General features: G+C 44.5%; 1 protein-coding gene across 1 annotated transcript; it reads right to left on the bottom strand.

Annotated features, from left to right (window-relative positions):
* Positions 1–1,926: 1,926 nt before the first annotated feature.
* Positions 1,927–13,540, bottom strand: MAPK1IP1L (mitogen-activated protein kinase 1 interacting protein 1 like). Its single transcript, XM_074869160.1, has 4 exons — positions 13,441–13,540; positions 6,321–6,348; positions 5,058–5,774; positions 1,927–4,595 (listed from the first exon to the last, which is right to left on the bottom strand). The coding sequence occupies exons 2-4, from the start codon at positions 6,342–6,344 to the stop codon at positions 4,584–4,586; spliced, it is 753 nt and encodes a 250-aa protein (XP_074725261.1). The 5' UTR covers positions 6,345–6,348; positions 13,441–13,540; the 3' UTR covers positions 1,927–4,583.
* Between the last annotated feature and the right edge of the window lie 626 nt (positions 13,541–14,166).

The raw sequence follows: 14,166 nt of genomic DNA on the forward strand, positions 1-14,166 counted from the left end.
AACAGCGCCTTGGTGCACACAGCTTTTAACATCAGATTTCCCACATACCTGAGATTCTGCCAAGAGTGACCAAAAAAAAAAAAAATTTTACCTTGCTGTTACCAACTTAACGGGTGTGTGCATGCATGCGTGTTTTTAGATCGAGTTACCTCAAATTCTGCTGAATTGGGAAAGCAGAGAAGTTAGAGTTGATCCTGCCACGACAACTACCCTGAATTTGGGAAAACGGGGCCAACACGAGATGAAATTTACCACGGCCATGTCTATCTAGCCCGTGTCCCTCGTCAGACGAGGACCTTTAGCACGGCGAGCCCAGCACCTGCACCCAGGTACGGGTGAGTGGTGGGTGGAGCCCAGCCTGCCAGCGCAGAGCTCCCACCTCCCAGCGTCACAAATACCTCTCTATCCACCCGCAGAGCGCGTCTGGATCCAAGTCCACTCGAGGTCTTTCTCCAGATGTCTCGGGGGAAAGCACACGACGTTGTGTAACGCAGCCACAGTTTCTCTTGCAGCATGCGCTAGTCGCTTCGAAGCTTATATTAAAGTTGAAACTTGCATTTCTTGATTTGCCAGATGGCACTTAACCCAGTAATCTTTGTGTCTGGTGAATAACGGCTGTTTGAAGTGTACAGAACTGCTTTCTAATAAATGGCATTTTGTGCTTAACTTCAGAAATAGGAAAGCTGCTCAAGAAAAACACGTATGAAGAGTTTTGTCCTTAGATGCCTAAGGGCTCTTGCTACACAGAGGCTAAAGACCACGATCCTATCACCACTCCACCCTTCAGACAGCGTGGAGGCTGGTCAGCGAATCGATGCCTGGGCATAGAAATGAGCCTAAACTTGCCTGGAGAGCGTTTAGGCGTTTGCCTCGACAACAGCAGGCCAGAACTATCACATCCTGTATCGTGGATCTAACCACACACCCACGCACCACTTTGCAAGACCCCTGGAATAGCTTTCCAAAACTAGCTACTCCCCTAAGAGTTATGTAGATTTGACACTTGTCAAATCCCCCCCTCAATTTGATTAAAGTTTTTTTGAGTTTTTTAATCAGCCATTAACAAAACTGGGTCAGCATACCCCCATCCACCAATGCATAAGAGTTGCGAGAGAATTCATTTGAGGAATCCAGAGGAGGAGACAACCCCACAGCTGAGCTCTGTGAAGACAGAACAATGCTTTATTAACAGATATAAGGATTACATACACTGCATGGTCTAAGACGAGCTTGTTTTCCAATCCTTAAAGTGGTTAATTACTTTTGTTTCCACTCGTTACTGCTTGCTGCTGCCATTTTTACCTTCCTGAAAGGGTGAAGGTGTGGACAAAGGTAGCAGCAGCACTGGCCAGCTCAGTGTGAACCGTTCTACAAGCCACTATAAAGGAAAAATGTAAATGTAGTGATGAGTGATGCCCAAACTTTGTAGTTCACACTACTGCCAAGCCCTGGAGTTTCTCAGTTATCCACCCTATCCCATAAAACTCCTGATAAACACATAAGAACATTGGTTTGCGGGTCACTTACCACATCCACATGTGTCAATCTAGCCTAGGAGTTGTTCAGAGCCAGGAAAAAACTCACACCATATTCTTCACAGGTAAAAAAATTCCTCCCATTCCTCCTCTAGAACAAGCAAGATCAGATAGTTTTTCTCTTAATTAACAAGGCAGTTTGTGAAGAGGCAATACCCGAGGCTGACAGGCTACAATACAGCAACGGCCACATCCACACTTAATACGCCTTATGCACAGGCTGCAAAAAAAAAAAAATCACAAAAGGAAGAGGAAAAACACTCACAGAAGTCAAGTAATTCTGATTTTATATTCAGTCTTTGCAAATCAAGGATGTCCTATTTTTACTATTCAAGGCAAAAGTCTACACAAGCATGTCAAAAGCAGTAATTGAAAAACAGTAAACACAACAGTCTTGAAAATACGTTTAATGTCTAATCTTATACAAAAGTGACAGCATTTTCAAAAAAATATCAAATCCTGTATTTATAGCTTCTCACTATCATACAGCAATATTTGTTTCATCTAAAGAAAATACAGCAGCAGGTGATAATCTATACTTTAAAGATGTGATTGCTTATATTTCATATTGTAAACAAATGCAGTATGTCAATCTCAAAGCACAAGTCAAAACGAACTTCTCAGCAATTTAACTCAAATGATGCATAGAAATGTACAAATTCCATTGCAAAAGCTTCAGGCCAGAAGTTGCTCACACTTGACATAACATGTGATAAAGTTACTACACGGTATATAGTGACAACTTGAGTTTTTTTTACACAATAGATTAACAGGTATACCCTTTTCACTGCTATGCAAAGAACTTTGCTCACAAAAACAAAGGGGTTATGAAACAGTTTTCATGACCTCAAGAAATACGAATATACATTGAAAAACATCCCATATATACTGAATTTTAGCCTAAGTGTTCCAGTAATAAATCCTGCCTATTTCAGGAAGAACCTAGAAGTCTAGTTACTTTTACAAATCCCCTGTCCAAAAATCATTACTTGCTACGCTTGCTTTATCCTTTCCTACCTCTTCCCATTCCCTGCAAAGTCACCCGGCCAGTGCAATTTCAAACTGGAGTGCTGCTACCGTATGATCCATTCATTTGGAATAAATGTTTTTTCATTACATTGATTTATAATCTAAGGCTGCAGGTATCAAAGAAGCACTTGAGCAAATGTAGTCAGTGTTCTCCTATGTTAATTTTTAATTAGTCTTGCCAAGATCTAAGCCAAGTCTGTTGGGGGGGCAACTGGGGCTTAAGGTTAGCGAAGGCTCGCACTTCTGGTTCCTATTCCTAGAGCTACAGACGCTAGGTTTTAAGCTGAAATGTTAAGTATTTTTGTTCAGCTCCAGTATTGTCTTCCTAAAACAAAAAATACACATACCTTTGCTATTAGCTCTCATGACATTAGATTAAAACAGTCACAGCTAAGCTGACCGCCGCCTTCTGCAAAAACATTGCAGGGTTTTGCCGTAAAGACTAAGACTACTAACAAGCATCACCACCAGGTCACCCCATTTGTTCTTAAGAAGTCCGTCACATGCATGCAGGAAGCCACGATAAGGTACTGGAAGAGAATGAACTCGTTTTCACAGTTCCATGACACAAAGACTCCCTAATGAGCTACCATGTTAAGCAAAATTTGTTCCTAGTTCTACCTACAGAGGCTAAGTTAGGATATCCCCAGCTGGGGATGAAACAAACAGTCCATGGTCAAAGTTTAGGCTATGAAGTACCACGAAGAGTGCCAGAACTCCTCACTGACACGTGGCTGTGTGTCTTGGTAACGCTGAACTAGCATTGCAGCAAACCCCTTGCATGCTCTTTGCACGGATATGGCAAGAATATGAAAACTGACTGCAGCGTCCCTTCAGAGGGGGCGTGGGGACAGCTACACAGCAGTGCACAGGCTTCCGAACATTCAATTACTCCCAAATTACACTTACTCAGTGAGGTATGCAGACACCCAGCTGAGAACAGAGGACTTCTCCCTGTCACAACATTCAGCAGAGCCTCAACGAGACCTCCTCGTTCTCAACTGTGGCAATAAGGATCTTTGTGGCCGATAGAACTAAATGCCATGCCAAAAACTGCCGGGAAGGGAATTGTCCAGTTGTTTTTTTGTTTTTTTCATCTTTTAAGCTCAAGTTCAATTTCCAGGGACTCTGAAAAAGCCTGCCGAGCTTACACAACCCAGCAGCAAAGCCAAATTTTAAATGACTAGAACCCAGGTTAGAAATAGGGAAGTACCTTACCTAAGTGGGAATCAGTTTCTCTTTACATAGACCAAGCCAAACTTCGAACCACCACAGAATGAGAACTGGCAAAATGATGTCCTCATTTGCATGCATAAAACTCACATTTGTTGATTCAAAGTTAACTGCACATCCAGGTTATTTAATTTGCACATAAATGCCTGTTTGTGAACACGAACAGTGTGCTGACAAGTCAGACCAAGCATTTCAAATGCGTGTCTTCTCTTTCGTAGTCCCAGACTGAGCAATTGTTTTGAGTATATACAAAATGCTGAGAAAACCTTCAAGTTCACATGCTCTGTCTCTTTAGTTTGAATTACTGTAGCATGTTCAAAAATTAGATTTCTTGACAAAAATCTTGAAACACCTTTTATTGACATTTTAGAACAACCTGAAAATAGACAAAATATGACTATCCATCCATTCAGTGACCAGCACAAGTCTGGCAACAAGACTTAAAGCATTCATGGAAATTTAAGAATTAACTTTTTTAAGTCCTTGGGCCTGATTCTTTATAATCCTTACTTGGCAACTCCCACTTTTCCAAGGAATACTTGCCAACATAAGAACCACAGATGTTAGTTTTATTTCCGCTCTTTGTAATTCATTTTATTAAACCAAACAATTATACCAGCATATGAGCAAGGTAAATTTATGCAAACTGCTCCTTCATACCTCAAATGCGTATACAAGAGGCAAGTATTCTTCATAGCCCCACACATTACTGAAACAAAAACTGTAAAAATCTCTAAGTAGTGGATGAAGGTGGAAAGCTACAGTATTTTGTTGCCCAGAATGTATTCAACGGTAAGGCTGCAAGAGACAATAATTCAGGGTCAATACAGGCTTTTCACAAAGCAAGTAATTCACAGTTACAAAAAATTCTTAATTAAAACAAATTCATCCTTATAATTTGTTATTCCCTCCCTCTGTGCCCTAGAAGCAGTCACTCTAGATTAGAGAGACTAAAGTTATCTTCTCTTTCAGAAATTATTACAAGGCTTTCCCCCCCTTTTTGCCTTTTAGAGGAGGCTTTCCAAGTAGCGGAAGACCTCTGCGATGTGATGCTTAGACACACTCTGACTTGATATAATTTTACCGCCCTAGTATATTTAGTTTAGCGTTTAAGAAGTTGGGTATTGTTCCACTGACTACAGAAATAAGACAGATGTGCTGAAATTCCTTACCTGCACTAACAGGTCTTACGCTACTGAACTTCCACACTTAAAAATGTTAACATTTTAGAGTAATTCAGGACCAAAATCGAATACTCACATGGGGACCACCAGGCATTGATGGAGCACCAGCAGGACCAGATGGCACTTGAAAAGGATTAGGGGGCGTAGGATAGAGTCCTGGAGCTGGATATGATCCTGCGGGTGGAGGAAATGGACCTGGCGGTGAAGGTCCCCACGTTCCAGGTGGGACCGTACCCCATGGTACTGTTGGCGCAGCCCCTGGAGTCTGGGTAGGAGCGGAATATGGCCCTGGGGGTGGATATGGCATGCTAGGTGCAGGATACTGCCCTCCCATTGTTGGTCCCCATGCTCCAGAGGGCATGGATCCCCATGGCCCAACGGGAGCAGGAGGTGCAGCTGGCTCTGTTGGACCACCATAAGGTCTTGGAAGCTCTGGAAAGGGCATATTTGGTGGAGGATATTGCCCTGGTGGGACAGGACCTGGCACAGTTGGGGGTGGATATGGACCACCAGGAGGAGGGCAGGAGGGTCCAGTAGGAGGAGGAGGAAATGGAGCAGGCGGTCCCGGGGGCATTGAAGGATACATTCCCGTTGGCGGAGGTCCGAATGGCACGCTGGAAGCGGACGTATTGGGTGGCAGTCCGGTTGGCGCCGCGGGGGGAGCGCTTGGGTTGTTCCACGGATTCGAAGCTGCTGGCCAACCCTGCGGTGGCTGGCCAGGCTGTTGACCAGGTTTTGTGCTGCTCACTTTGGAGGTTTTAGCAGGCGACTGATCTGGTAAAGCATCTGCCAACTAAAAGATAAAGCAGCGGTGAGAATGTAAAGTGCCTACTGGACTCACGAGTTGCAGACATTCACCCACTACGTGTATACGTTTCAGTTGCCAAAATGGGAGGAGAAGAGCTCTTTGTTGCTGCACAGAGGTGATTACATTCATTTTTGTGCAGCTTCTATCATTAAGGTAGAAGAGGCATTCTGACATGCTGCGGTTAGAAAACCAGAGATAAAAGGCGACCTACCACACATAGCAATAAGCAAATTCAGCGCAAATCTGAAAAGAAAAGATTTTTCATTGATTTCCATTATGGCTATTCTGACACTATTAAAGCACAACTCCTTTGTTAATGTCACAGCGGAAGAGAACCCACAAGGCACCTCGCAGCTTCATATGTTTAGTCCACAGGCTGCTACATCTGCCCAGAAGGAAAACACCACAACTGCAATACAGAGGAAATCGCCTCTCTGCTGTAAGCTCCCCTTCTTCTCGGGAAAGCATGTCAACTTTTAGAATGAAGTAACACAACTGGCTGATCTTCAGGAAAGAAAAACTGTTACTTACCGAAAAATCATCAGTTCCAGACATTTTGCTGAAAAGTAAGGTAAGATAAAGTGAAATTTGTTGAAAATAAAAGTATTTCAAGCAAGAGTTCATGAGACAAACTCTACCTTTGTCTCATTCAAACCACAGTGTTGAACTGGCAGCGTCTCTTAGCAGTGACTTTAATGACTCTGGCCCATACAGGTATGTGCTACCCAAATCCTTTCCTCTCAATAAAGTTCTCATTAAAACGAAAGTCTTCAGCCTCTACCTGTCTTACCTCAGACAGGACCGACACATAATGTAAATGGGTCACATTACACTAAAAAAATATTCCAAGTATTCATACCGAGCAGGCAGCCTACCCAGACAGCGATGCCTGTAAAGTGTTCAAGGTCTTTTCTAAACTGGGACTCGGAAAAGGTATGGCAGGCTGCTTGCAGGTGGAGTTAATGCATCTAAACCAAATCATGATTAAATCCCCACACGGATCTTACTGTCAGAAATAAAAGAACTATAGTTTGCTGATGCTTTACCTTCTAATGTGGGCATGGCAAAGGTGGCATTAATGCGTTACCTAACTTCTGACCCCTCAACATTTCCAGGAAGCATTGAAAATGGGGACCTACGAGCCACATGCTATCTTTTCATGAAGGCAACTACTGCACTTAGAGCTTTCCAGAGCTTCAGCACAATGCACGCTGACTGGCTTTGTCAATCTTGATTAGCCATACAAAAAGGCAGCTGAAGGCACATTCAGTTTGACTGACAACAAATACTGACTAGCAGTGAAGAACTGTTAAAAACATGACCAAGAGTGGGCAAAATAGTTGGACACAGCCCAGTGCAGCCAGGTTTTAGGGGAGAGTGTAGGAGATCAAGAGGAACACCGGAGGAGGAAAAATGCAAAATATAAGAGTATAAATACAACTGCCAACCTGACCCGCCCCCCCAAAAAAACAATCCTTGTTTTTCCTTGTTGATGGTGAAGACCTGACTTTTAACACAGAGACTGGTCTCAGGGACAGAGGTCTGTACAGGTAGCCTATGACAAATACGTTTATAAGCTTCATTAGATTACAAATTACATAACACAAGTAACGAGCATATAAACTAGAGTCTTCTCAGAAACTGTATTGTAAGTTTATTACTATCTACACAATTTCCTAACCTTAGGACAGTACTGGATCAGAACAAGGGTCCATTTAACTCTGCATCCCATTTTATCTTCAACAATGACCAGTAGGGAAGAACAAGAACAGAGACGACACTCACCCCAATACTTCAAGCATTCCAAGCTCAGAGAATTCCTAAGTTGTAGGCAATTTCGAAGAAATAACAACCCTCACATAATTTCTTTTCCACAAACACATCTACTTTCCCCACTTGTACCTACAACGTCCACCGGCAAGGAACTCCACAGCGCTGCTATCTGTTACACAAAAAAGGTACCTTCTTTTTTGTTCTAAACATGGATTTTACTAATTTCAGTTGTTGCTCCTTCATTCTTGCAGCCGAGGAAATCAGTAAGTCTATTCTTACCCACCCTGCCCATGCTGATCATTATTCTACAGATTTTTATCATCTTCTTTAAACTGTTCCCTCTCCAGGCTGAGCTCTAGCTTATTCCATTGACCCCTGTGCAGCAGCTATTCCATACCTGTGATTATTCTCACTGCCTCTCTTTGAGGCTTTTCCAATTTTTTTGTATCTTTTGAGATGAATGACAAGAACAAACCACACAGAATTCAAGATGTGGGATAACCATTGATTTATACAGTTTCATAATTATGTTCTGGTTTGTCTTCTATTTCCTTCCTAATACTTCTTAATGTTTCATCTGCTTTTTGATCCCTACGGAACTGACACTTCTGTGGCAATATTCCATTCCTCAGTGTTAAGGGTCAGCCCATCATTTTATATATGAAATTATATGCACCGCTCTACATTTATCTACTCTGAATTACATGAGATTTATTGACATTGAATTATATCTGCCATTTTATTACCTAATCCTTACTTTCCTGAATGGCTTCATATCAACAAGACACTGCTCATCGCATTTCCCAAGTTATTTATGACCACACCAAGCAACCCAGACCCCTGTGGAAACACAGTGAACTTCTCAAGTTACACCTAATAATTTAAATAAACCTTTTAAGAAATACGTATCTACAAAGTTAGTACCCTGGTGGAAATCAGTGCCTAACTGCATGAATCTAAAGGTTTGGTAAAGCTCCAACATTAGCTTGTAACAGCAGCAGTTCTTCAGGTAAGTACAAATATCTGAATCTTTGTATCGATGAGGTACACTGTGTTCAGATCAATGACTATTTGTTTAAAGATGAGAAACCAACTGAACTACATCAGGAAAATGGTTTCTGCTCCTGTTAACAGCTCAGCTATTCGAGAGACATCTATCAGAAAAAGCTCGATTTCTCTTCAGTATATACCTCTTACGTTAAAAGCGTTCATTAGTTTTTACAGTGAACCATGCTCAATAATAATCAGAAGTTGGTATGTGCTTTTTAGTGGCACTGAGTTCAATTTACCTGTACAGACAGAGAAGCTATTTAATATAACCCACAAAAGAGATCAATCCTTAATATAGAGACAAGCACAAAAATAACTTTTCACATAAGCAAAACCCCCGCCCCCCAAAAAGAACAGGTTAACAAAAAGCCACACCAAAACAGGCCAAGAGAATCATCCTTTCTTCAGGCAGATGGAGAGATGGAATAAGACTAATTGAAAAACAGAACTACAAGAGATTGAAGAAAAACTCATAGAAGAAGTTAGAACATATGCTGCAGGGGAAAGAAGGAAGAGAGGAAACAGACCTAAAGGAGAACTCAGAAGAAAATCCCATGATTTGTCACTAAAGTGACAGAGAGTAGTAAATTCAAGTCAAAGCAGTGGATGAATAGAGTTGAAACAGGCCTGCTTACAAAATATCAACAGATATCCCCAATATTGGTCAGCAGGTAATTTCCAAATATTTCTGTGCCATGAAAATTAAGGAAACAATTCTGCTGCATGACTTATGAAAAAAAAAAAGTGTAGTTAAGCATAGCTTATAATGAGAGTTAGTGGCTTTTTTACTTTGGCAAGCAGACAAGAGCAACATTTGTTGGCAACATTTAGCATAACTGAGTCAATGCCAAGCATGTCAAGGATCCTCTTGCAGACAGGATGGCCTACTTCAGGGACGTTTTTTAAACATACACTTAATCTGGGTACTGCCACCTTCATTTAATAAAAAAGAAGCCAAAATTACCATTAGACATGTTCAGACAACATATGAACTAATCTATACTTAAACCTAGAATCTATATTCCATTCAAGTCGTTCAACACTAGCACAAAGAATTTCAATCAAAACCTTACAGAAATACTGATTATATTTGTAAGAGTATTGCCCAAGGCATTCACACACTCACAAATTAGCCTCAGAGACACTGTCAGACAGAAGACCTCCGAGTAGCTCCATGTTCAAGTCCCCATGCGTGGGCTCAAGATTTTAGAAAAATGTACTGAATGGTGTCTTAACTAGATTTTTAGTCAGTAGAGTTAACAAATGGACTCTCATTTTGTCTTGAAGCTTTTCTAGAAGAGCACTGCACAAGCACTGATATAGCAGAGAAAAGCTGATTCATGTCATAGACGTCCGTTCTGCCACATTTAAACTCTACTTCAAATTATTCTTTCGGGGGGGGGGGTGGGGGGGGGGGGGGGTGGGCGCGAGGAAGAAAGAGTGAGTGGAAGAAGGAGGATTCAGGAGTTTAAGTAACTTGTCAGGGAGTGGAAAGACTACAGAACTGGCAGCATTCAAACTGAAGTCTTGCTCGCATCCACTGTGCTGTAAGATAAGATTTCTTTTGTTTTCTGAAGGCCACCGCCCCTGGACACATCCCCTGCTTTCCAGAAGCACAGAGCCTGCCAGCTCCAGATCGGCTGGTCAGGGCACCACTTCTCAGCCACCTCTGAGAACACACATGTCTGAAGTGCCAAACTAAAGCGAAGGAAAGCGAGAGGTGACTGATGTCTGCAAAAAAATGCATCTACGAGCAGAATCTCTCTCATCTTTTATGCTGAAGAGAGGGCATGAAGGATTTTCACTGCACCTACTCAGAAACCATACACCCCAAAATCCTGGACTGCAGTCCAAGCCCTCCTGGACACCCACGAGGTGAAAATTAACAGCAGGTAGGAGAGACAAGCGAGCCTGCCGGACTCCATGCCACAGGCTAGAGAAACGCTGGGAAGCCCCACTCCGACATGGCACCAGCAGGCCAGCTCTACCAACAGCACTCAAGCCCAACTGGTGATTTTCAGAGAGGTCTGTGAAAACCCTGTTTCTGGAAGCATAGTGCTACGTGTGGCATACTAAATCCATCCTACTAAATAGCTTCCACAATAAAACAGCTCCCCAGTGTTTTTTAAGCTCTAAACCCTCTCTGGTCACATCCAGCCCAACTGAAACTGATGGATGTAGTAGCATTTTTTCCCCGTGCTCTTGCCTTTCCTGGCTTTTCTCCATCATCAGCCCTTAGGGACCCTCATTAGAAAGAGCTGTCCAAAACACTTTATCTTTCTTTTACTAAAGCTATCCAAAACTAAGCATCAACTGCCTTCATTTTTTAAATTTTTTTTTTTGAGTTGCATGACATTTTTCGAACACTTGATGTGCCAGATTTAGTTCCTGTCTCCAAGATCATCTTTCAAACACAGAAAAATGCTTTCTAGATGCAACAGGCTCTGCTGCATTTCCACTGGGTGGCATGGCTCGATCAGCAAAGAGGTTCTTTTGTCACTGTAACATGACTAATACCTACCAGCATAACCTCATCTACAACAAGATTTCTGCCCACATAAGTAAAACTACCCAACATAGCTATACAGATAAAATGGAAGAGAGACCAAATCTTTGACAGCTTCTAAATGTTTTCGAAAATATGCAAATTTCTGCAGCTTCTACCTTCAGGCATTAAGCATCAACATTTTACAGCTGGCCTTTCCCTATCTTTAATGCCTCCTCGGCAGCCGCACTGATGCGCTGATGTACTGTGCAATCACTTAGTCTGACCTGCATGTTTATTCCTTGGAAGAATAAAGACAATGGGTAAACAGACAGAAGGAAAAAAACCAACAGTTGCATCAGAAGTAGCTACATGAGATTTGGTGATCTTACTGCCCCATCCCATGTCTGTTTTGACTGACGAAGAGGACTGAAGTTGGATTTTTAGTTTTCAGATTTTCAGGACAGATTTAATTAAGATCGACGACCAAAACGTTGCATTTGCTACAAATTATCAACTACCGGAAAACACAATTCTTCAAAACAGAGGTCTTACCAGTTTCTAAGACCTCTTATATAAAGCCATAAGGAATTGTAATCTGTTCCAGTTTTCCACCCATGACAGGCCACTGAGTTTCACAGCTGCCTCCCCACCAAGACCAGACCTAATCACTTCAGATGGTCACCACATCACAAGCAGATGGCTCCAAACCCGGCAGACATTTATCACTTCTGAGGTGGCTTGTTTGCGTGCCAGCTGCGATACAAAAACCAGTGGAGAACAGCAAGTCCCCACTGCCAAAGATTACTCCTGTCCACGCCATCCCACTCTGTGACTATTGCAGAAGACACATTAGTGCACCAGCTCAGAATAATTAGAACAGATCTTCCACAGCTGCCTCTAAACTTTCTTGAGAGCTATGGAGCCCACTCTCATCCTGTTATCCTCAGTTTTAAAAGTGTGTTTTATTTCTTATTCATAGCTTTAGCTTCCAATTATCAATTCCTCAGAAGTCTTCCTGAACTGCTGTAAAAGCCATTTAAAGAATACTTGTGTTCTCCTCTTACTGAAGCTATATACTCAGGAGTCATCAGTTTAGTTATTTGTTTTGGATTAAATAAACATACTGATCCTGAGTGTGACTATTAAATATCTTCACTGCAGGGTTTTGGTGTGTCATGTCCCCTCTCCCCCCAGTAAAATATCAAAACTCTGCACTGTATTCCTGTTCTAGCCTCAACAGTTGCAAACAAAACCATGCTCCTGCTCCTCATCAGAGGCTCTTTTCCAGGATAACTGCTTTTCAGGATACAATCTCACTGCATGGATACAGCTGGCATCTTTCACACCTTGATCTGGCACTGTTAAAACGTACTTACGTGAACTCAAGTTTCAAGAATATCAAAAGTGCTTTCTAGGACTGACTCGCTATTTACCACAAATTTTTGCATCACCCACTGGCCTCCACAGGTCCTCGGAAAGGTAGTTTCAGGGTGTGTTGGTTTTGTTTAAAAAAACCCCCAGCTACCTTTGTTCTTACATTCACTGACAATAAGGTTGAATGGCATCAGATCAACGCTGTTTTCCATAGAATTCACCTAGAAACAAGTTGTCTCTCAGAGATGAAACCTGTCAGATCAGTAGTTCTCTCTCCAGGCAATGTGCCCTTTGATACTACACAGGGCTCGCTTTCCCAGCAAGTCAGGTACCTTAGGTATATTAACATTTGATAAAATGAATCAACTTCTCACAAACCGTGAGAAATTGCCTGAGGCCTTCTTTAGCGAAGAACCTGCGAGTTGAACAGCCACTTATACGCGATCCACATTCATTTACATAGTCATCTATAGATTACGACCACATAGCATAAATACAAGCCGACAATATATTTTACCCAGCAGCCACCACCGTTACTCAGAGCAAACCAGGATCCGCTACAAAGGAGCCTCCTCTGCCGTGCAGACATCAGCAAAGCCAGCCCCACCTAACCGAAAGCGGAGCAGCCATTAGGCCGCCACCGGCCCCCCGAAGCGGTCCGCCCTCCCCAAGCGGCGGGTCTCCGGGCGGGGGAGGCTGCCTCCTGCCACTCCCTCACGGCCAGCGACCCCCGGTACCACCCCTCCGCAGCTCGCCGGGGATGCGAGAGGCGGCGGCGCCTATCCCGGGGTGGGGGACTGAGGCGCGAGGTGGAGGGGAAGGGGGGAAGAGCCAGCTGCGGCCCGGCGGCCCCCGGGGGCGGTGTGGGATGGAACCCCCTCCCCTTCCCCCGGCCCGGGCAGGGCAGGCGCTCCCTCCCGCTGGCTAACGGGCGGCAGGGCCGCCGCTGGGCCCGGCGGCGGGTACCTGGGCGGGCGGGAGGCGCGGAGCGGAGCGCAGCGCGGCGCAGGCCCGGAGCGAGGCAGCAGGCGGCGGCCCGCAGCACCACCGCCACCCCGACGCCCAGGCGGAAGCGGAACTGACGTCACACGACCCCGCCCACCGGAAGGTCACGGGCTCCGCCCCGCCCACACCCCCGCGGGGGCACGTGACAGCGCCCCCTCCCCAACCGCCCCGCGCGGCCTCGCGGTCACGTGGCGCCTTCCCGCCACTCCCCATGGCCGCCGCGCGCCGGCTGAGGCGCTGAGGGGATCCGCCCGCCCTCGGCCCCTCCCGCGGCCCCGGCGGGGCGGGAGGGGGATCCCCGGCCGATCCCCGGCCGACCCTCGGCCCCGGCGCTGCGGGAGGCGCCAGTGCGCGGCAACCTTCCTTCCGCCGCCCACCGCGGGGTGTTTTTCAGCGGCGGGAGGGGGATCTGTATCCCTTTGCCGTCTCAGCTGGCGGGTTCCCCCTCAGCTAGCACAAAACCCCACCGAATTGTCCTTAAAAATACCCAAAACGCCCAGTTTTCACATTTCGGACCCGAAGGATGGGCGGTGCACCTGAGAACTTGGCAGGTTTCCTCATAAAACGTAAAGACCTCTCCCTGCGTACGTTCATACCCTCGCGGTAAGGAGGACTAAATATATAGCATCGTTTTCCTGCCCTGCCCCTCCGAGCTATGACACTAATCCTGCAAGCGTCTGCATACAC

This window comes from Strix uralensis, chromosome 4 (assembly GCF_047716275.1).
Source record: "Strix uralensis isolate ZFMK-TIS-50842 chromosome 4, bStrUra1, whole genome shotgun sequence".
Lineage (NCBI taxonomy): Eukaryota > Metazoa > Chordata > Aves > Strigiformes > Strigidae > Strix > Strix uralensis.

Bases quoted from the DNA above. Each gene is read 5' to 3' on its own strand.
- MAPK1IP1L (XM_074869160.1), bottom strand. From the start codon at position 6,344: ATGTCTGGAACTGATGATTTTTCG. The intron at 5,775-6,320 runs GTAAGTAACAGT...TTTATCTTTTAG, and splicing joins CTGGAACTGATGATTTTTCG to TTGGCAGATGCTTTACCAGA.